The 23,016-nt window shown below is 38.6% G+C and overlaps 1 protein-coding gene across 13 annotated transcripts in view; it reads right to left on the reverse strand.

The window, feature by feature from the left end:
• FAM204A (family with sequence similarity 204 member A) overlaps nt 1–23,016 on the reverse strand; it is a 781,024-nt gene that overhangs the window by 743,931 nt on the left and 14,077 nt on the right. For 8 of the 13 annotated variants that reach the window (XR_007471481.1, XM_049697433.1, XM_049697437.1 and 5 more), the window contains one exon: nt 19,341–19,430. Coding sequence is in view for 10 of the 13 variants with exons in the window: in XM_049697433.1 (XP_049553390.1) it covers nt 19,341–19,430 (90 nt within the window). In the remaining 3 variants the exon portion in view is untranslated. Of the gene's footprint in view, nt 1–5,350; nt 5,552–5,851; nt 6,368–17,555; nt 17,626–19,340; nt 19,431–23,016 lie in introns of those variants that run through there. The other 5 variants (XM_004265784.4, XM_033420941.2, XR_007471479.1 and 2 more) reach the window with 4 other exon arrangements.

The following is a 23,016-nucleotide window of genomic DNA, read 5'->3' on the forward strand; positions in this document are numbered from 1 at the left end:
AAAAACTTTAAGCTTAAAATTAGGGAGTATTGTGCAAAACAGTTGCATTCACCCCCTAGTCTCACCCCATCAGTGACCCTCACCTCTGCATGAATCTAAGAAATAAGGTGAAAGTCAGGGTGTCAATCCCACTCACTGTGAGGTGAGTGCTAAGCTAGTGAGTGACCGTAAGCAGCTGCTCAGCAGACTTCACACCCTGGAGAGAACGTATACCCACAGAGCTAAAAATTTTACATCTAAGTTATTTAATTTATTACATGTAGATTCTTCCTTTGTGTTAACAGCCTACCTAAAAATCAAGTTGTCCAGCACACGCTTTATATATGTTTCCCAATCACACTGTGCTTATTCATTTTTGCATCAGCACGAGTTAGTGTCTAACATTCAGTGAATGTCTCTCAGATATCAAGTAGGGAGGAATTCAAAGAAACGCAAGGCTTGTTTCACTACTCCTTGTGACATTCATAATTACTTCTAGTATCACTCACAAATGAAAACACTTTTTATTCTGGGCAGTCATAATTAGATACTATCCATCAAAAAATAAAACGTTTATAGCTGAGGCATATGCAGCCTGAAGATGAAGTGATATATTAACTTCTTGATCAAATGTCAGAACTTACAGATGAATATGAAACAGACATCAATAATTACAGCTTGTACCGCAGATGTTGGTTTCTAAACCTTTCAGTTCAATGAACAAGTAATAACTGGACAGACACACCTTTCAGATATTAGAAGTGGGAAAAGATTACCTCATTCCATACCCGTCACATAGCTGGCCCCCTGCAGCAATTCAGCAAGAGGCAGCCCATGAGCCCTGGAGGAGATGTGGGCTGGGCCTTCTAGAATGACACCAGTAAGGACACAGGAGGAACCCCAGGCAGGAGCACCCAGGAGCCAAGGCTTCTCTTGGACACTACCCTCCGTTCCCATCTCAGTCCCTTTTATTCTGTGTTTCCTTAAGAAACCTGGTCTGGATATAAAAGGCATGTACCAAAATTCAATTTTTTTCTAAATTTCCTCCTACTTGGAAAATTCTTATGTTTTACTTGAATCTACAAAGGGAGTTACTAATATTAATAAAAAGATAATTATCCCTCAGCTAATTCTTGATTTTACAAGCATATCTAAAAACCCAGCGTATCACATGGCACTTAATAGATAGTCCCACCAAAGGCCTGTAGTTGTGTTCCAGGGATCATGGTCACAAGAGCTAGTGTGGCACCACTGCCATATCTGAAGAAATTTTAGCAAAATGAACACATATCTCCAGAATACTCACAGGAGACTAGGAGGAGATGCTGTTGAAGAAACTGCACACTTCATTTTAACACGAGAGCACAACAGTTTGACTCCTTCCTAAGTTTCTTCATGGCATCTAGATCTTTTACATGCTGCCATGTTCTCGACTGGAGTTGAGAATCCCTTTCCCAGTATGTCTTCGTGCTGATTACAGCTACAACACTGAATGTGTGTGCGCGCGTGTGTCTTTTAAGGTGAGTAAAGTGGAGGGAGGATAAGATAATAAAAACTAAAGAATGCAGCTCTACTCATTTTAACAAAATCTACAGAGCACCCCAACCTCAAAAATGGAAAAATGGATCTCATTGTCTCAGTATGCTACTAAGGTCAAGGATAAATAAATTGATAAAAGGATCTTTTGATAGTTCATTGAAATTTACTCCATGTAGAGTCTACTTTCTAGCAGAAAGTCTCTCACTAATTTAAATCTGAAAACCTAGAAAGATGCTCTGATTATTTCATAATCAAAATTAATTCCTTGGAATGCACGCCCTGGGTTTATAACGACTTAGACTTTTCAAAGCATTTTCAGATCCATTACCATGTTAGAAAGCACTGATACCACAAACACCAATCTACATTTGGTCTTGGAAAAAGATTTTCGTGTACATATTTTGTCCAAATATTACTATTTGTTTCATGAAAGTCAAGGCTAAGACTTTACTAGAGTGTAAATTTTAAGCCAATGAATAAACAGTTGGCTTCAAAAAACATTAAACTGACATGCAAAGCATTTGTTGCTCTGCCAGATTCTAAAAATAAAAGCGACGTCTGCCAACGTGGAAGAACTTGAGTATTTTGGTTGGTTCTGAATTTGACTACCGGGTTTCACTAAGTTCATTTTCCAAAATGGGGCCTGACGTTAATGTTATACTCTTGTTTCCTCACACATTACCTCTTAAAACAAACTACTCACAACTGGCATCTTATTTAAATATTAACCTCATATATTTTTTATAGTGTAGCAGGACATACCTTTCTAAAAATGTGGTATCTTTACCTGACAAACGAAAATTTGAACATTTGAAAATCAACCTTCATATTTTAAAAATTAAGTTCAAACTTGTCTTACCGAAGAATAAGCTAAGTTATTAAAATATTTAGATAACATTTTAGACAACAGGTATCAGGGAAATCAGTAGATTTTAAAGGTGAGGTTTTAAGCTGTTAGTCAAGTTCAGGTAACATTTTATTCCTGTCCTTGGCCTGCTCCTCCCTCAGCTGTCTCTCTAAAAAACAATAAGCACGTTTAAAATATGGAGTTTTGAGATTTATGATCAGTTGCAAAAACCTGCTTAACTACTGATTTGCAGTTTTGGCCAAGGTTTTTAAATCTGTCATCAGAACTAATTACAGCAAACCTGAGATTATATATTCAAACTCTTCTTTTGGTGAAAGAATAGAATGTTCTGCTGAAAATCAGAAACACCCTGAGGGCTCCCAAAGAAGAATGCACTATCAACTTTAATTCTCAGAACCAGTGCTGCAAAGCTCAAAATTAGTGTTCTTTAGTAAGGTGTTTTAGCCTGAAGTACTCAAACAGTAAACTGTAGTTACATTAATGCCATACCCATGGCCTGAAACATATTAATCTCAGTTAACAATACCTGACATTTACATTACTAATCTAATTCAGTCATTCTGGTGGTAGTAAATGTACATGTTAAAGCTTCGGGAACTGAAGTTATTACTGATCCAAAAAGAATCTTTATTTCACTGTGACCAGACGGAAAGGACAAATGACTACACTTTGGGGGCAACCTGGGTTTTCTAAGAATAATGTCCCCATTTTAATGCTTTAATGAGTAAAATGTCTAATTCAAATTAAAACAGATTAAAAGTAAAGTGTTCCCAAATGACATGCCAGCAGGGTTAACCCAAGAAAACCAGTCCCTTCCTCTCCCTCAAACCCTCTTCCCATCCCACCCCCTCCTCAGCTGCACTGTTTTAGAGCCTTTCAAAACCCAGGCCCCGAAGAGTGGGGCCTTAGGCGTCATGGCTCCTCTTATCAAATGAATCCCCTGCTACCTGATTCCACCATAATGCCATCTACTCAGGGAAAAAGCTCCCATCCACGTGGGACCTCTGAGTGCGGGAAGTGGGCAACCTCTGGCCCCAGAGCAGGCGGAAGAAGAAGGGTCAGGGGAACTCTGGGTTCAGGGGCTCCCAAATCAGACCCTAAGGGAGGCCACTCCGGCAAGGCCTCAGCACAAGCAGAGTGGGGATGTGCCTGCAGGGGTCACTCACTGCTCTAAGGAAGTGGATCCAGGGGGAAAGGGGGGCAGAGACTGCAGGGAGATGCCTGTGCTGGGGCCCTATGCATGAGAATACTCATACTACCTGCCTGCTCAAAGCGAACATTTTTCATGTTTCAGACAAAACCACTGGATTGTGTAGCGGATATTTCCCCCATGAAGGATTTTTTCAGAGGAAAATTTCCTATACTCTAAGTCTGTATTCACCTATAAGGAGTCTGAAATAAGATGCTGTAGCTAAGCAGGGTATGATCATATCCACAGAACCCAACAGGGAATATTAAATCATAAAATGTTAGATTTTCCAATATTTAGTCTCTCTCTCCATTATGAATTCTATAAGAAGGTACACAATCTCTTAAAATCTTGCTTTCTCTATTATACTGGCTTTTGTCACCTAAGTGGAAGCAAGATACTATTTTTGTTCTCGTAAATAGCAATTAGTTGCTCACTTATTCCAGAACACAGAAAAATAAAATATGCCACCCCAAATAAGTAAAATTTGATTAACTGTTTGTAAGTAAATAAAAAAATATGCCACCATAAATAAGTAAAATTTGATTACTGTTTGCCGATTCAGGGAACGCGGGTTCGTGCCCCGGTCCGGGAAGATCCCACATGCCGCGGAGCGGCTGGGCCCGTGAGCCATGGCCGCTGAGCCTGCGCATCCAGAGCCTGTGCTCTGCGACGGGAGAGGCCACAGCAGTGAGAAGCCCGCGTACCACAAAGAAAAATAGAATAAAATAAAACAAAAATAACAAAATAATACTACTACTAATATCATCATGACTCATTTTCTATGTTCCTGAATTTATATTATCAACCTAGAGAGTTTGTGTCGGACAGCAGACACCTCTGATGAAGGCTGAAGAAGGGAAGAGACCTGATGAAAGCCACAATAAGCAGTCCTTCACCTCCACTGGGCACCAAGAGGAGGTGCCAAAATACCTAGGCCTACCCCCAAATCACAACATCCAGCTGTGGTCTTATCCATCAGCTTGTGACAATTTCTCAAAGCCCCTTCTAGTTCAGACTACGAAACACACTTTCAGTGAAAACCACTTCCCAGGGCACCAATCCCCGTTATCCTCATTTACTCACTCAGTCTCTCCAGGAGTGATGGGGAAGAGGAGGAAAAAATAATCAAACCATGTTTGTTCTTAGAAGGTTCAGAGTTACACTGTCTTGAGTTATAACTGTCTAATACTATTATACCAATTTCTCTTCTAAGAACTATCTCATAATTTAAAGAACGACATGGCTGAGAGAGAGATTTAGGAAGACACTTCCAGGCAGAGAACTTGAATTTAAATCATCCTCTAAATACTACATTCTGTCCTTTTTAAAAACTGTGATATTTAATCTGAAGGTACACAAAAATTAATCAATTGCTTTTATTATGTGACTGTGAAATATCAACTCTACTGTCTCCAATAAAGAACCAATAATTACTTTTATAACATTAAGATAAAGTCATTTGTGAAGACAGTATCTTTCTTGCACTTATGACTAATCCATTATAAACAAATGCCAATCTTAAAAACACAGCTCCAGAATAAGTGCAGTTACACTGAGTACAGATAAGAAAGTACAAGGAGCTCATTGGCTATGCTACACCAAGTGGATGAAAAGTAAAATTGATTTTATACTGGAGGTCTATATAAATAAATAAATAAAATCCTATCTTTTTTTTTCCTGTATGTATGCTTAGATTTCTTGTACAAACAACAGAATGCTCCATTTCATTCACTTCAGCAGGATGAACTCTTTAGAAAAAGACTGAAAAAAGATTTGATAATCAACTTCCAAATTTTATGCTTATTTTTTTCTATTTCCATCAATTTTCCAACATAGTTAACATGAACAGGAAAATCTTTCCAGTAAATTAAGCAACTGAAGACTCAAGTGAAGTCTCAAAGGTCTTGAAGACTCTGGCAAGTCACATATATCCCATGTTGCTTTTGGTTTCCCACCTCTTCTTTGCTTCAAACCTAAAATGAAGAATATGAAAATCCCAATTTATTTCTAAATACTTTCCTGAAGTAACATGTTTACTAAGCGCCAAAGTAAAATAAACTTTAAAAGTTTTCACATACTCCATCAATTACAAAATAAACATCGAACAGGAGGAAGAAATGCCTCCATATTTATAATCTGATAAACATTCAGCAAAGATACAAAGAATAAAATGAATAACAATTACACACAAACTGGATTCACCAAATATATCACAGGATTTCTGTAATTCCTATGAATTTAGTAGAATTACTAATTTAAAAAATCTTGAACTCACCCCCAGGCAAGTTTCTTCTTTTTCCGAGCAACCTGTGAATTTTCAGCATCCTTTTTGGCTTTTACAAAATTGTGGCAGGCAATCGCTTTGGCAATTTTTACACCAAGCTAAGAATTACACAGGAGGAAAAGTGAAAATAAATATTCTAGCTGATACAAGAATTACAGTGATACAAATACTCGAGAATTTGTGGGTATGAAACCCATGTCGGCGTTGCTTTAGACATGCTAAGAATAGAAATTCTTATGCTCGGCCCCCAAAACCACCGAATTACAACAAATACAAAGATGTAGCTAGCCCCTATTCTCCTAACCTCCCACAGACCTTTATCCCAACTGTACCAGCCTCCCAGTCTCCCAGATGGAACTCCTTCCCACACTAAGGCCCGTCGAGGGTCCACGAGGGCTGTGGATGAAGATCTTGAAGCGCTTTCAGCATTTCAGTAAGCCAGACAGGAATTTACCCCGATAAGGCTGCACAGGCTGACAGAGACATCCAGTTTCTTTGCTCTGGGCTAGAATTACAGAAACTCAGTATGGGTGTACCCGTTATCTCACGCTGATCAGAAGCTCAGATTGGCAGTCATAGATGTGATTAATAAAACACAGGAAAGCTAATTACTACTTCATAAACACAGTTTGTGTGATGGGCAATCGCTTGTCACTCACTGATAGAAAAAGGAATACAAGGGGTGCCAAGAGGCAAAGAGGCGGGGCACCAGGACCACAGTACCGAAGTGTTCCCTCTGCCAGTCGCCCGTGCGTGCATGCTCCCCCCTTACACCCATCTGCCCCAGTGCTAGAAGGTTGAAGCAGAACAAAGCCTCCTCTCACCCTACCCCCGGAAGACTTCTCTAACTCAACCCAACAAAGTCTTTATTTCTTTATTTCTCTAGCCCTTCAGCTTCTGTGCCATAACCTATGGTACAGCTCTCTGGCCACAGAGCTGTTCCTCGGTGAGCGTCTCCAGGACAGGCATGGTAATCCCCTAGTTTTGGTGGGCTCTGATTTTAAAAATGCCCACCTATATGGATGGCTCAAAAGTATCTGTTAAGAACCCAGGTTAAACAACAAAGGCTAAAAATCTCTTCCTGGTATTTCTTTCCTTTTCTCTCTCTGTACACAGCCTACTGCATTTCAGTAGCCAGCAGACTTGTGGACAAGAGGCAAGGACCCAGAAGCTATTCTCAAGTCAAAGTATTACAGCCCAAGGTTTAGGGACCTGCTGGCCAACAGTGAGGCACGGCAGGCAGTCAGGGGCTCGTGTGGAAGGAGAGAAGCCGACTTAGGAAAGTGAGGTTTGACATGCCCGACACTCCTTTCAGCTCATCTTGGAGAACAGTTTCCTTTAGAATGAAACAAACAAGCAGTCATCAAGCACTGACCGGGGTTTATAAATGAGAACAAAAACAGATCTGATTTTTCAGTCTAGGAAAGAATACACATAAAGAAGGTAAGTAAACGGAAGCAATATGACAATCAAGCCGGCGTGCTGAGGTAGTCGACACCAAAAGGAAAGCCACTGAAGGAAGGAGGGTCGATTGTGGCTGTGAGCCCACCTGGGAAAGCAGACCAACTCGGAGCCTTCCTGACGCTCAAGCCAACACTAGCAGCAGCATCTTTTTTCACAAGGACGACATTCATTCAACCAATATCACGAGGGCACAAATGCATTATTTTGCCAGGCACTGTTGCAGGCGCTGCAGATACAGCTGTTAAAAAGAGGGCTTCGGGGGCAGGCGGAGGGGGCGGGCAGCTGGGGAGAAGGGGTTGCCAGTTACATCTGACTGCTTCAATCCCGGACCTGTTCTTTTGGCTCTCTTTTCATTTCCAGTTCTTTATTACAGAAAAATTCATATAAGTCAACTATAAAAAAGGTTAAGAATCAAAGGGCTGTAGCATCATCGTCTAAGGAGAAAACGAAGCTCTGGAAGAATGCTCTGGAATCATTTATCACGAAGATGGATTTCCTATCAACTGAAACACCATTCACTTGTCATAAATGTAAAAACATCAAGTTACGCCTGTCTGGTTAGGCTAGTCAAAACTGCAGTAACAAACAAACCCCCAGATCTCAGTGGCTGAACTTTTATTTCGTGTTTCACTTAATGTCAGCTGTGACTGGCAGGTCTCTCCATCTTGTGGTGCCAACATCTCAGCACGTGGCTTTCAAGGCGCTGTGGCAGAGGAGGAGATGGCCAGAGGGTCTCACACTGGCTCCTTAATGCTTTAGTCCAGAAGCGACACACAGCGTTTCTGCTCAAAGCCGTCTGGTCAGAACTACTCACAATTCCACCTGGCTGCGAGGCGGCTGGCCACAGGGGTGCTGGGGGACATCAGGGGAACACTAAATGCACCTAATGAACTGTCTACTGTCATAACATGCAGCTTGCCGCCTGGGTTTAAGAGGTACACTGGGTCTCTCCACATTCGTGTAGGATATTTAGTCTCCTCTCTGTCCCCCACCTCCAAAAGATAAAACACAGAACTCAGTATTTGCCTATCTAATTATATTCCTATGTTTTAGACAGCATATGCAAATTTGAAATATGATATAGTTTTGCCAGGATCACCCCCTAACTAAAGTTCCACTCAGCTAGTTTATCTTATATTTAAATTGAGCCTATACTTTTGAGCATGAAACAAAAATGACCTGAACTATATTTGCCATGTATCATTAACCCCGTGACAAAATTATTTCCTAAAACTGTTGTAAATTAAGACGCAGCTTACAGTTTTAGCTTATTGAAATTTCCCAGTATGGATTTTCTGGTTTGGGGATAGACAAACCGAAGAGCATCTCAGTGTGTCTGGACATTGACCGTGGTCATGTGATTTAAATGGGGCCTCTTCAACATGGTCATATACTCTTACAATGTAAAAGATTTTAGTTTTCTAGCAACACGAAGGACAAACCCAGCACAATCAGCATCACAGTGAAGACTGAGAGCACATATGCCACAGAAGACATAGCACAAACTTGTTAAAAAGAATTCATTACAATGTAAGAAACATGTATTTACATGAGAGGGCTCCATTGCTTTGTAGACTAATTAAATATAGTAAATGATTAGGTACGTAGGCCATACGTTCAAGTAGACCTGTTTGTAGGAAAGGTATATTTTCTAACTGTATTTTGCCTGGGGTTAGGTTCAATGAAATGTTCTTTAACTGATGAACATTAAACAAGCCTGGTCTATGCATTTTACAGAAAGAATCTTTTAGCTTGTAATGATGATGAAAAGTCTTATCAATGTTGTGTCCTTCCCATGCTTAAAATGAATGTTTCACTTATTCCTGTGGAGAAAGTAAAAAGAATGGAAATATTTGGAAATATGGAAGGATCATGAGATCTTCTATAGAAGACACAGTTGAGAAGAAACATGTTTTCTCAGGCAAGATGACCAGCCCAAGTTCCAGAAGATAAAAGAATACCGTGCTATGTTTCCGTATTACAAACAAACAATATAGGCCCACAAGAATCCCCCTTCTGCTTCTCTAAAAAGAAAAATGCATCTTCGTGCCCAATGTAAACATCACAAAAGCTTGGTCAATGGTTTTTATATTAAAAAACTGTTTCAGGTCATCAGATAACTATAGCAACACAATGTGGGAAGAAATTTTTTTAACCAAACAAAAATATATACAGAATTTCTTGCATGTGTAGCCAAAGTATCAGCATTTTCCATATAGAACATCCAATATTTTGCTGCATTTTAATTAAGGTGTCTAAACATTATCACAAAGAACTGCAAATTGGTCAGAGCAAACGGTAAGGAAAATTAAGCTCTAAAGGCTTTTTATCACCATATTTCAGGAACCAAGGGTGTAAAATGTTCTAATTTGGGATATATTAAAAGCCATAAAAGGTCTTTCAAAAAGATTAATGGTACTTTGCTTGGATTTAAGATAAGGGCTTTAGCTGGTTGGAAAAGCAGGGCCCTGGCTGGACCCTTGAGGCATTCATCTTTACAGCCACTTGGAAGATTTGTAAAAGCGTCTGCATAACCTCAAGCAAATGCACCCGGCGACATTTTTTTAATTCCTTTCAATTTTACAGGTTTAGCATGCGTAAATCATATTGGGTTGTAAAATAGATATAATGGCACATCTTGTAACACAGTAGAGATTTTTAAAAGACAAACTCGCAAAATAAAGTTCATTTTTCTTACTAAACCTTGCCCTACTGAAGTTTGCCGGTAATCATTTGAAGCATCTGATTCAAACAGCTTAATCTAGCATCACTGTAAACTTCTTATCCATTTCATAAAATACTTTACTCATCTTTGAATTACTAGCTTGTAACAGATTTATGAAGTTTTCCTCCCTTCTGAACACTTTCAAGGCACTTATTTAAAAATACCAATTATCATACTTTAACTTTTGATGGAATAATAGGTCTCTATGAAAAAATATTTATGCCATTCTCTTTTGTTCTTTAATTAAATGAAAACAGATGTTTTCTGAAGTAAAGCGGAACCATTACTGGAGCACTTAAAGTGTTAAGGTCTTTAATTTCTATATCAGTTTGGTCGACAATTCATGATTGTCTTTACTCGAGCTCAACATTAATGTCAAGCAAGTTACCTAGGAGACGAAAGAGATCAAAGAGACAAAAACCCCTCCAATGTCTGATTAATCAAGCCTGCAAACAGCTTATTTCTTTTCGCCTGCATGCAAGTATGAAAATGAGATTCTGGGAGCCGAACATTGTGCAGATTTGTTCATTCTTATCAGAACAAAGCCAGCGGCAGCTTATTTCATGGATCATTGGCACTGTCATCAGTGCTACACAGAACGGGTGACAGCTCCTCATTTTGAGGCTTGAACAAAATTAGCAAAAAGTCGGCACAAATTAGCCTCTCATCTTTTTGGTAATATGACATTATTCATTTACTTTTTATCCAATTTTTAATTTTTTCCTTGTCAGCTATCCCCTTCTAGTGTCTCCTGCATGGCATCACAAAATGCCTTCTTAGAAACAAGCAGAGAAATAGCCAAAGTTGGAATAACATGCAAAGTTCAAAAAGCAAAGAAGAAAAAGCACTTCCAAGGACTGATGATGCTTTATTTTTTTTTTTTTAGTAACTTTCAAAACTTTGCAAAAATATTAACAGCTCAGAACACCATGCAGTTAAGGAGTTTTATGAAATCGCTAGTATATTTCAATAAAGAAGATGATGTGGCTAATGTATTTCACTCAAACCACAATTTAACATGGCAGGTGCTATAGTAAATTCAGGATGTCTCCACTCGGATTGGTACCTTTCTCTCCACGGTCATACCTGAGATGCCAAAGCTCTGAGGACAGCAAATAAGCTCTGCCATATCCAGTCATTTAAACACTGACTGTAAATCAAGTCTTTCTCTCTCTGTTAGAGGAAACAGCCCAATTTCACTGTCATCTTAAAATGTGCACACACAGGTTTGCATGTTTGTGTACTACTTACATCTATGTTGTGTGCACAACTGTACAAACACCTATTATTTATTTTTATACCTACAACTTCATTATCAGTTAAATCCAAATGGTTTTTATTTCAAAGCATAACCCAACAAACCCTGTTTTTAAAATACATTATAAGATATATTTGTATAGACATATTACATATATGTGTATGTGTGTGTGTGTGTGTGTATGATTCACCTTACAATTTATAAAAAAAATTTGTATTTGGTCCATGAGGTATGAGAAGATAGACTTTGATTCATATCCTCAACTCTGATTTCATAGCGGAATAGTTTATATAACACCTGGTTTAATGATAACTGTTAAGGCTTCAAATCATATGTAGATTACAGTATTCCAAAGCGGGGAGAAAAGATGTTATACTGTTGAAATCACTCCTGGATAGAGACATTTATATTCAAGCAACTTATTCCATTCATAAGGGAAAAAAGCATTAAAAAATTAACCATAAGCTGTTAGATGCTTTACACAGTCCCCATCAGAAAGACAGTTTTTTTAAAGAACTGTAGTACTGTTTTCAGCAATTTCTTTATCTCTGTTCTTCTAAGTAAGAAAGCTTATTAACAAGCTTTGAACTTAAAATCACATTTACAATAATGTGCCATCAACAGTTTTATAAGCTAATTAGAAAAAGATTAATTAATGACTGGCTGCTAATAAAATGGCAATCATGAAGAAAGAAACCATGGGTGCTAAGCTTCAACTACCACCAATTAAGAGCTAATTACAAACAAATTATATATGTGTTTTGCTGTGGGCTTTAATTTACTAAAATGGTTTTAATTAAAAGAGAAAACATGCTGATTAATTGAACTGCAGAAAAAATCTACAGTATAAACTGTGCTTTGTCTGTCTCTTTAATTAGACTTGTAACATCTGAATTTTTTTTTTAAGGTTTGTTAAAAGCACAGATAAACATAATTAAAAGAGAGTATAAGGAACACCATTCTAGGTGATCACCCAATCATTCCTCAGAGGTTAAAAGAAAATGTCCTCAGTGCAATGAGATCTAAAAAGCACACCTAGAAGCCTGAGAGGAAAACCCATCCCTCGGTACCATTTTTATTTTTCTCTTGAAGTTGGAGCATTTCTAAAATGCTCCAACTTCAAGGAGGTACACCATTTTTTATAGGAAAGAACGTATCTTTAGGTTCCACGTAAAGGAATTCAACTAGGCCTTCCCTCACCTGGATAGGCATAGCAGATTTTCCATACGATGTGCTAATTGTTCATCTATATGAAATAACTGAGTTACTTTTAAGAACTAAGGAGAACAAGGCTTCAAAGAATTAAAATCACCATTTAAAGGTCCCGCATACTATGCACAGACTACAAAATGACACACAGCGGAACATCTAAATTAAAAAACCACTGAGAAATGACCAAAGTTAATGAAAGTGAGTCAGTTCTAGATGATCCTAAATGGAAGCACACACCCCTCCCACCCCTCCCTCCGCGGCAGGCAGAGCGCAGCCGGCTTCCCCAGGTGGCTGATCACTGCCAACTAACAAGAGCCTGTTCAGTGAGGGCTTTCTCTCCCTCGTGTCCTAGATTCTCTCCCAATGCTAATCAGTGAAATATACCACAAAGAAACTGGTCCTACACTCTGCTAACTGGAAAGAGAAAAAGAAAGAAAGAAAGAAAAAGTAAGGGATGGAAGTCAGCGTAGGAAAATTTCAAATAGGGGCATAAAACAAATTTTGCCAGAGTTTGCAGGCATTAGATGACTTTGTCTGAAATAATATATTCTTCATATACACCCCTGGTACTAGCAAAAAAGGAAATCTCCTTTCTGTAAAAATAAAATGTTGAAATGGAGATATTTAATTTTAAACTCTTAATATGTACAAATGAGTACTATTTAATGCATTTTTACTTTGTTTACCTTACCTTCAGTGGCTAGAAAACACAATAATTAAGAAAATAGAAAGCACCTGCCAGCCTTCATGGGTTCTAATGATAAATTCTTACAATAGCTAACTGGAATACACGTTCAGCTTCATACCTGAACAAATCGTTTTACCTTTGCAATCATGGCTGTTACGATAGTTCTAAAACTAGTCACAAAAACAGGAAGAAAACAATTTTGCTCTCTGGAATACAGAATAAAGAGTTTAGAACCACAAGACTTGCTTCACTATAATGTCTTTCAATTTAGTCTTTTTTTTGTATGTGATGCAAACACCCTTCCTAAAATACCGAAGCTCTGAAAACAGCACTGATGAGAAGTAACTTCAAACTGATCAAGTTTGGCAGCATCTCTATCTCAAAAATGTAAACAGATGTTTCAATTCTGAACTCTAGATATGAGAATGCTCCAGGTACTTTTTGATGGATAAATCTGTCAAAATTGTACTATTTGGGGCAGGGTTTTTTTCTTTTTTGCGCGCGGGGCGGGGGGGGGGCGGGCAGTGAATTCAAGCTCTTATTCCATCAGACAACATAGCATGTACATCGACATAAAATTAATAACCAAAATGAAAAGGGTGAATTGTAGCCAGAATCCTCCCAGGGAAGCTAAAGCCTAACAACGAACGGTACTGGAAAAGTTCTGAATGCTAAGGCCAAGTGCTGTAGCATCTGAAATATTTCTGAGAAAGGACCACTTCTCACATGTTAACATAAAATACAGATGCTATCTCCTCAAATGTGTGTGTGTGTGTGTGTGTGTATCCCTCTCCAATGAGAATGCCTTCAGATTTTCTAGGAAATGGCTCTAAAAATAGAACTTAGGCAAATTAATAATCTGCCCAAATTTAGAGAGTATTTAATGTACTGAGCTAGGAAAGAATACAATTCAATCAATTCAAACATTAGTTTCTAAAAAGGCCACTCCTACCTTTGTTATTTAAATATTAACAAACTATTACTATTTCAACGTTATTAAGTTTACCTATGTTTAGAATCCAAAAATCTAGGTAGTCTATTTAATAAATTTAATAAAGTTAAAATTAAATTCTCAATTTAATTCATACTGCCAATGTAATATTTATCTATATCTATAAAAAGAATACTATCAAAGTGAGATACTTTTTTAAAATCATTTTATACTTGTGATACCTTGGTTAGGTTCTAAATAAATACTATATTTAACAGCACTAAAGGCTGAAGTCATTGCCTTAGGCCTCCATCCAGAAGTTGCAGCAAAAGAGCTTTAAAATGTGAAACATTTTATTCATTACTCCAAACTGAAAGGTTTTGGCCTTAGCAAAGATGGTAGCAGATTATAACCAAAATATCTCAGATGGGAATATTAAAACCTTGCAAATTATTTTTTTAATGACTATTCTAAGTTATACGAAATGGTTATAACATTACAACATGAAGTATGTACTGATGTTTTCAAGGAATTAAGTTTAGCTGGTGCTGCCGAAGGCCATCCTATTTGAGTCACTTACAGAAAAGGCAACCTTTAAGGGCATGAGGTATACAAAGCGCAAACCAAATTCACAGGCCACCTCCCTTCCCCGCTCATTTCTGCCCTGACACTGTACAGCTATAATTGAAAGCAACAGACGTAGCTAACGTAGGTGTGACTCATTCGACGGGAGAAACTCACTGTCTGCTGCCAAACCACGCTGGTTTTTATCTACAGCAGGCTACCACGAAGACGCCTAGAGAAAAATTCTCTTTCCAAAATGGGAGATTCAGCTGAAGTGCAGCTTACTTTATTAAATCTAGGCTTTAGCACTTAATTTTGAGATACTTGTTTCTCCTGGTTTCTACAAATTGGTACGATCTGGACTGTAACGAAGATGGTGTGCCAGAAAAGGCAAGTACCAAAGGACGGCATTTTCGAGGATCACTATCAATGAACGGAATGTCCTTCCAATTCAGGCCTGAGGTTAACAAGCTACGAATGTGCTCAGACACCTGTGTGCGTGTGCGTGTGTGAATGTACACGTATGACATATATATATAAATAGTATTGTTTAAAAAAAGAACTTTTGTTTTCAAATTAGAACAGTTTCATCAGTATGACACAAACCCAAGTGTACTTTTCCACTTTAGCTCTCCTCCAAGACTGTTAACAACAAGGAAGGATTTAATCAACAGGACTTTTCCACTTTAGCTCTCCTCCAAGATTGTTAACAACAAAGGATTTAATCAACAGGAGGGACAGTCCCAAAGCAACATTACTACACGGCAAAACCAAACTTGACAGCACAATCTAGCTTTCCAACATGTGAACTTGAGCCATCCCCCAAACCAGATTAAATACATCTTTAACGTCATCATTAATTTAAGGGAATATGATTCTGGAAAAATATGTGCTTGCTGTGTCATAATGCTAGTGCACTGACAGCTTTGTTCTGGCATGCCAGTTTGTTCTGTTTTGTTTTGCCCTGTTTTGAGGAACTGTTTTCAAGGCCCATTCTCAGACATGGCTCTTCTTTTGGCTTCATTTTTCTCAATACTGATGCCGCCCTATTGGTTTCACAGGCTTATAAATGTTAAACATCGAAAATTAGTTTCACTTATTATGGTTGGAAAAGGCTTTAAGAACTCTGGGGTCTGTGCCTCTGAGCAAAGGCTTTATCAGCAAGTCCCAGTCACTGCTTCTTAAAAAAGAGAAAACGGTACTGATTAAAAACCCATATACCTGATTTCCAAAAGGACACCTACCATGCACATATACATTTAATTCATAAAGGGTTTCTGCCCCAAACTCACAATTACTTACTTCGCAAAATCCCATTTTTCATATCCACAGTGATTCGCACCAAGGAGATAAACATGAGAAACTAAACCTCAAACTAAACTATTCATTCAAGAATTCCCTCTTGATTACTTTAGTTATTCTTCGCGGGTGTTTAATTAACACGGCATCAGTATCTCTCCAATGTCTGTGTCTGACCAGCAAAAACTTTCCAGATGTTTTTCCACTTATACAAGTAAAAGAATAGGGCCCAAATTATTGTTTTTCCTTTTAATCAGAATTCTTTAACCCCACACTACATAAATTTCTTTTATTAGAACAAAGCATTATACTTGTATGGAAGTAAAAAGAACAGTTGGGGAAAATGTTTACTATCCTTACAAGTGCTAAAAATAGTATAAATTCCTAAAGCAATCTCATTCATATGTCATGAAGTGTGACAGGAAATAACAACTCTTAAAATGGAAAATACCTGGCCAGTATTATGCAATTCCCATTTCTAAAATAGCAGTCTGACAAAACAAAACACAGAAACTTAATATTCTCAAAGGAAACACAGATTTCTGAGGCCTCGGAGGCACTACTTCTGTTCGCTCTGACAAGCAGCTTCCTGCGGCAGGGAAAGGAGAGCTCACGCGTGGCCACTGATGAGGCAGACAAGGAGGGAGTGAACATGCAACCCTGGTGGACACAAGGCCACTGCAACCCCAGCCCTCCCAGCGCATCACTTAGGGAAACTATATCCAATTCCCAATTGACCAGGTTACTGAGAGATTTAGTATAGATACATAAAAGATTCTAGAATCCGGTATCTCACTGAAGGCACATTTTAGATCTGATTTGCCAGGTAAAGATGAAAAGTACAATCAAATAATGTTTTCAAGATCTTACTGTAATAATAATTGTCTTGAGCAGGAAAACAATCAGCAGTGAATACTAAAACTAGCAAGTAAAGAACAGTGAGGAAAAGCATATTTACAGTCTCAAATCATCTCCCATCTCTCCATACGATACTCATAATTATATAGGGAAGAACAGTAACGTTATAGAGGGGAAACCTGGAGACACCACCTTACCCAAATAATCAAAGGAACATAAGCAATAAATTGGACAAATAGATATCACATGCCTCCTGACATCTTGCACTGAGAAGGACACAGTATCATGTCTGTGATCTTCCTGCCAAAAAATGCATAACCTGAATCTAATCATGAGGAAGCATCAGACAAACAAAAACTGAGGGGCATCCTACAACATAAGTGGCCTCTACTCTCCAAATACACTAAGGTCCTGAGAAACAAAGACAGACTGAGGAAACATTCCAGATTAAAGAAGACTAAAAAGACATGACCAGAAAAAAGAAAATTTTCTTTTGCTATAAAGGAAATCAGTGACTATTTGGTAAATCTAAATAAGGTACATAAATTAGAAAGAATGGTAAAGCAAATGTTAACTGTTAACATTTTGCAAATTTTGCAACTTTCTGAAAGTTTGAAATTATTTCAAGATAAAAGATTTTTTTAAAAAAAATCAAAGTGTTCAACTCTTAAAATTTTAGCATTACTAACTTTACCTAAAAGGAACACAGTGCTGCAGTAAAGTAAATGCTTCTCTCTGAATTCCCCTGGCCTCTGGTATGGGTACTAAAAAACAGAAAAAAGCAAAAAGAAAAATAGCCAGCCATGGATGGATCACTGGCAGCCCACATTCTAACGTTATAGACCAGGGCTGGCATTACTCTTTCTTCCTTTAGCAAGGCAAAGATCTGAGGAAACTTAGTCACTGAAGAAGCCACTACAATAACTAACAGCTAACACTGAAATCCTACTGAGTTTGTGGTACCATTCAACATACCATCAAATTCACTGCATTCAAATGTAATACCTGAATCTTTCTACTTGGAAAGAGAATAATAAAATGCTATTATACTCAATGAATGCTATAATCAATGAAATCAAAATATGGTTATTTTAAAGATGAAAAGAGCAATTTTCAAACTGAAAGCACAAGAATATCATAGGCTAGGAGGGATGAATGAATCTTACCAAAAAAAAAAAAAACCCTTTTTTAAAATCTCACATTTTTGAAAGGCCACATAACTGCCATTTATGCTGCTTCTTACCTAGGTCCCGAACTCAAGCTCACAGCTTCCTAATTTTCTTTAGATTAGCCATTAATAAATGCACATACATATACATAAACATTATAAATGGAAGTATCAATATCTAATGTGACAACTGATTTTAAGGCTTAGGGGGAAAAAAAAGACAACCTGTGAATCCCTAAGCCTTGCTTCTGAACTGGTTTTCTCCCCTACATGAAAGTATAAATCCCACAAGATACTTGTGGCCAGCAATCAAAAAGAGAAAACAAACAAGCCAACATACAGCCACCAATGGTAGATGTTTTGACATCAGCGGATGTAAGAGTGGAACGGTGTTTCCATAGAAGAATTTACTGAAATAGTAATTTCACCACTAGTCTTAGTTTAGAAAAATGTTCACAAAAATGTGAATAAGAAAGATCAGTGCACGTGCCAAGAGTTTACACAGGTGACCGATGATATTCTCTATGTAATTAAGCACCATGGAGTAGTTATAGTTTAAGAATGAGGCAAAGAAGGTAGGGATATATTAAAAAAGAAAGCTTTGATAGAGCTTTCTTCCTAGAAACTAGGACAAAAAAGATTTACAAAACAACGACAAAAAAACATATGCCAATTATGAGCTCTTTATGTGTGACTTTACCTAGCAATACCTGGCAGTCATTCCTAATTGGAGGAATATTCCTCCCAGAGGGTGCAAGTGAGAACCTTCTGATGCCTTGGTACTTGGAAAAAGAATATTCAATATACCTATTAGTTTTATACTATAGACTATAGGTTTTAAAAAAAAGGCTGAAAATTCTTTAGGGTTGAGGCAACTACTTAGAATATGCAGTAAGAAAGCATTCTGGGGAGCAAGGGTTAGGAACATGTTGAGAGGTGTGACATTAGAACACACGGCTGCCCTCAGGGAGAGTTAAACTGAGTTAAAGATGCAAATGGAAAAAGAAAGCTAGCCTTTTAATCATAACTGGCAAAAAGCTCTCTGAACTAGATGAAATCTAGGGGTTGAATATTAATCATGGATTATTTCCAGCACAAGATTTAGATCAGAATAATTTAATAACATTAAAGACAAAAATAAAACCCAGCATTTCGAAATAAAAGGTGGATTTAAGAGGGAAGAAAACGGACAGAAAGGAAAATCTTAGGTCAAATATTTGAATACTGAACTTACTCATGATCACAGAAAGAACATACTCATTTTAGAAGATCTGGAAGCACAGAAGAGTGCCATCAGTTGGGCTGACTCACCTCTCGAGTAGCTAGCTGATTGCTGAGCTCCTCAGCCTTCTCAATGTTCCATTCTTCCACAGCCTGGTCTATGCTCTTTTCAAGGCCCGACTAGAAAGAAAAGAAACCTAAAGTTAGAGGCAAGAAAGAAAGGCAAACATTTGCTAGTAAAGACTACGTCACAGGACCACACCAAACACATTACATATTTAGACTACTTAATTTTCACAATGATCGTATACGGTAGTTGGTACCACTCCCATTTACTGATGAGAAGGTGGTTCAGAGGTATTAAATAACTTAGCCAAGGTCAGGTCATTTCTTGAACTAAGAAAAAGGAGCTGCAAATCCAAACTTCTGTGACCCTAAGGACTACGCTTTCCTTTAATAACAATATAATGCTAATGATAATAAGTTAGAAATTATGGCATGTTTATTATGTGGTACACCCTGTGCTTAGTACTATAAGAAAGCTCATTTAATCCACATAACAACTCAATGAAATTATACCGTTATCCTGTTTTGAACATGAGGAAACAGAAGCTTAGACTCACTAATCTGGCCAAGGTCACAGCGTCTGTAAATGTTAAAGCCACCATCACATGAATCTAGGTTTGCCCAGAGCCTGTATTCTAAACCACCATTTTCCTCTGCCTCTTTTCACTATGGCCTATTCCTGTAACTTGAGACTTTCATTCAACAGCCCCTCCTAGTCTCTGACGATGGGATGGGTACTAAGTTGGATATTAAACATGGGAAGAAAGTTATATATAAGAATGATTGTACTTTCCTATGGAAATGTTATTTACTAGCTGAAGATACTTCAGGAAATCACAATGAAAATTTTCATGGGATCACCAAACAGGCTGTGTAGGATACATCATACTTTATGGAAAGATGCTTCTTAGAGTTAAATAACTGAGTTTTAGCTTATGGAAATAGTTACTAAAGAAAATATAACTTTTAAAAAATAGTCTAATATATGCTTCTTAGAAGAAAATTTTATCCCAACGATGGCTTATCTAGTGTATCTTCCACATTTTCAGTTAATGGACTTCTCCCTCCTTGACCTAATAAAAGAAGTCCAGGGAATGTCTCTTCCAGCAGTATACTGCTTGATTATACCAGTCAACTAAGAGAAACTTTGCTCCCATGTAGCCTTTATTGAAACAAGATTTTAAAAATGCCCACACAAAATCTGCCTAAAACGATTTTTGGAAACAAAGACCAGCAAGGTTGTCACTGATGTCTGCGTTAAAGTGAAGACTGTTCCTTCTCACAATCCCTCATTCGACAACCCAAGGGCCTGGAGGATGATTAGGCTTCTTTTACTTGCTCCCGACTGGAGGCTGAGACTGGCGTTCAATAGCCTCTCAGAGCCTCAGAGCCCAGGCCGTGCTGCTCTACTGTCCTTTTCCCATTCTGGTCCTGTGATCATCCACCAGTCTCCAGAAATTTCTCTTTTTTGTATTTCTGCAGAATTCTTCTCCTCATAGTCCAAACAACGTCCTGGACTCACTCTTCCAACATCCTTTATTTTCAGCGCCTGCTAAGTAACACCCCACCCCAGAATCTATACTCAAGGCCAGGGATTCTCCAAGTGTGGTCTGTGTACCAGGTCAGGTCTGCGAGTGATGCCAGTCTAGGAACTGAGCTTGTGCCAGTGTGCAAATCAATTACATGACTACGCACAGGTTTGTCTAGCTGACTTTGTTTAGGGGAGGAAGGGTATGGGATGGGGACAACAAGACTTTCTCAAACAAGGAAGTAGTACACTGAGTTACACTCAGGCACAAGTTCTTTATTTCCTGGAAGCCCAATACTTTGAATACGCTTGCTCTAGGCCATGTAAGAGCTTTACAATCTAGGATTCTCTCTAAACACAAGATTCTGTCCTTCCACTTACCCCAACTCCTCGGAGCCAGTGAACCGGCCTTGTCTTCATTTGGAACCCCATACTCTGTCACCATCGTATTTATTCTCACAGTCCTTCAGCCCCTTCCTGGAGTCTCCTATCCTGCCTCTCTGGCCTGCAACCCATGACTAACCTTTTCAAACTAGACTCTAGGCCAAAAGTTCTCAAAGTCTGAGTCTGGACCAGCAGCATTAGCACTACTTGAGAACTTGTTAAAAATGCAAATTTGAATCAGAAACTCTGGGGTTGGGGCCCAGAAATTCATTGATTCTAACCAGGCTGAAGTTTGAGAACCACTGACCTAAGCAATACCTTAGGCAACTAAGTAACTTTCTCCAACATCACATCTTGTTTTGGTTGTTCCCAACCACTTGTTTCCACTACTTTAACATCTAGGTGTCCCAGCAAAGTCAGAGAAAATCAAATGACTCAATTCACTGGCTTTACTAAATGCTCCTTTTCAAACTCAGCTGGGTGGGCTCTCAGTTCTGCCCTTGAAAGTTCCCACACTCCTTTAAGAAGTTGTTGCATGTCTTTTTCATTTTTTCAAATACCCTCAACCCTACCTCCTTCCTTTTCAGCAGATTATAACTCTACCCCTACTTCATGTGAGGCTGAGGTGGTGGGAGAGAGGGAAGAGGATAACCAAGGGTACGTATGTACTTTCTATAATCTTCCTCTCACCCGCTTCTCACTTACTTTGTTCTTCCATCCTTATTGTCTCCAAGAAAGAATCATCTCTCTTCCCAAGACTTATCCCACCTCCTGTGCTCATCATAATTCCACCTGCTTACATGTTATCCAGAACCCTTCTCTTTAAATTTTCTCCTCTCTCTCTCTTTTCTCCATCTTTCTCTCATCCTATAAATAAGCTTGTCCTCCCCAATCTGGACCAGGGGCTGGATGAGATGACACAGCTCACCTCCCTCAAACTGATTTCTTCTTATGTCGGTACTTCATCTCTCTCGAAAGCAGTATACCAGTTGTCCCGTGTCATCTCCCATTCTTCTCTATTCCTTCTGTCCTCATCATTCCTCTGAAACTGCTCCCTCTACAGTCATAAATGATACCATTTGTCCTCCCATCATCTCTTATGTCAACTACATCCTCATTCTTAAAACTATCTCCCCAAATGTCTATCTTAACTCTCCTCTGATGCCCCTTATCTCCTCCTGTTGTCCCCTAATTATAGCAGTCCTCAAGGTTCTGTGATTGGCCCCCTTTTCTTCTTACTCTTCCCTCTCCTCAGTATTATACTCAATCCTAGGCCTTCAATTATTTCTTATAAGCTGCTTTGTATCTCTAAATAATTCAAAACACCTGACCTCTCCCCTGTACTAAGACCTGTGTCTCCAGCTGCTTGCTAGTCATCTTCATGTTGAAGGCCTTGCAGAGGAAGGGTCTTCCATGTTTATCATGTGGAAAAGCAAGCTCATCAATTCCTGCCCCGACTCTCCTTCAGGGGTGACCCCTAGTCACCCCGGAGAGAATCCTCCGTTATATTCAACGCCTCCGATCCCTGGCTCTTATTTTCACTCTGCTTTTGTAGTGTTTCTCATGTCTCCCTTCTGTGCTTCCTCAGGGCCTCATCACCTCTTGTTTGTAAGGTTTCAACCCTCGTCAAACTAGTCTTGTGTTTTCCTAAAGCAGATCCCATGTCATTACCCAGCTCCAAACACCATCACTTCTTTCCTCGTTTTGAATAGCACCCAAATCCCTTCACAACAGGGTCCCCAAATGCTTTCTCAGCCCCATCTTGAGCAAGGCTGTACCTCCTATGCT

Source organism: Orcinus orca, chromosome 14, assembly GCF_937001465.1.
Source record: "Orcinus orca chromosome 14, mOrcOrc1.1, whole genome shotgun sequence".
Lineage (NCBI taxonomy): Eukaryota > Metazoa > Chordata > Mammalia > Artiodactyla > Delphinidae > Orcinus > Orcinus orca.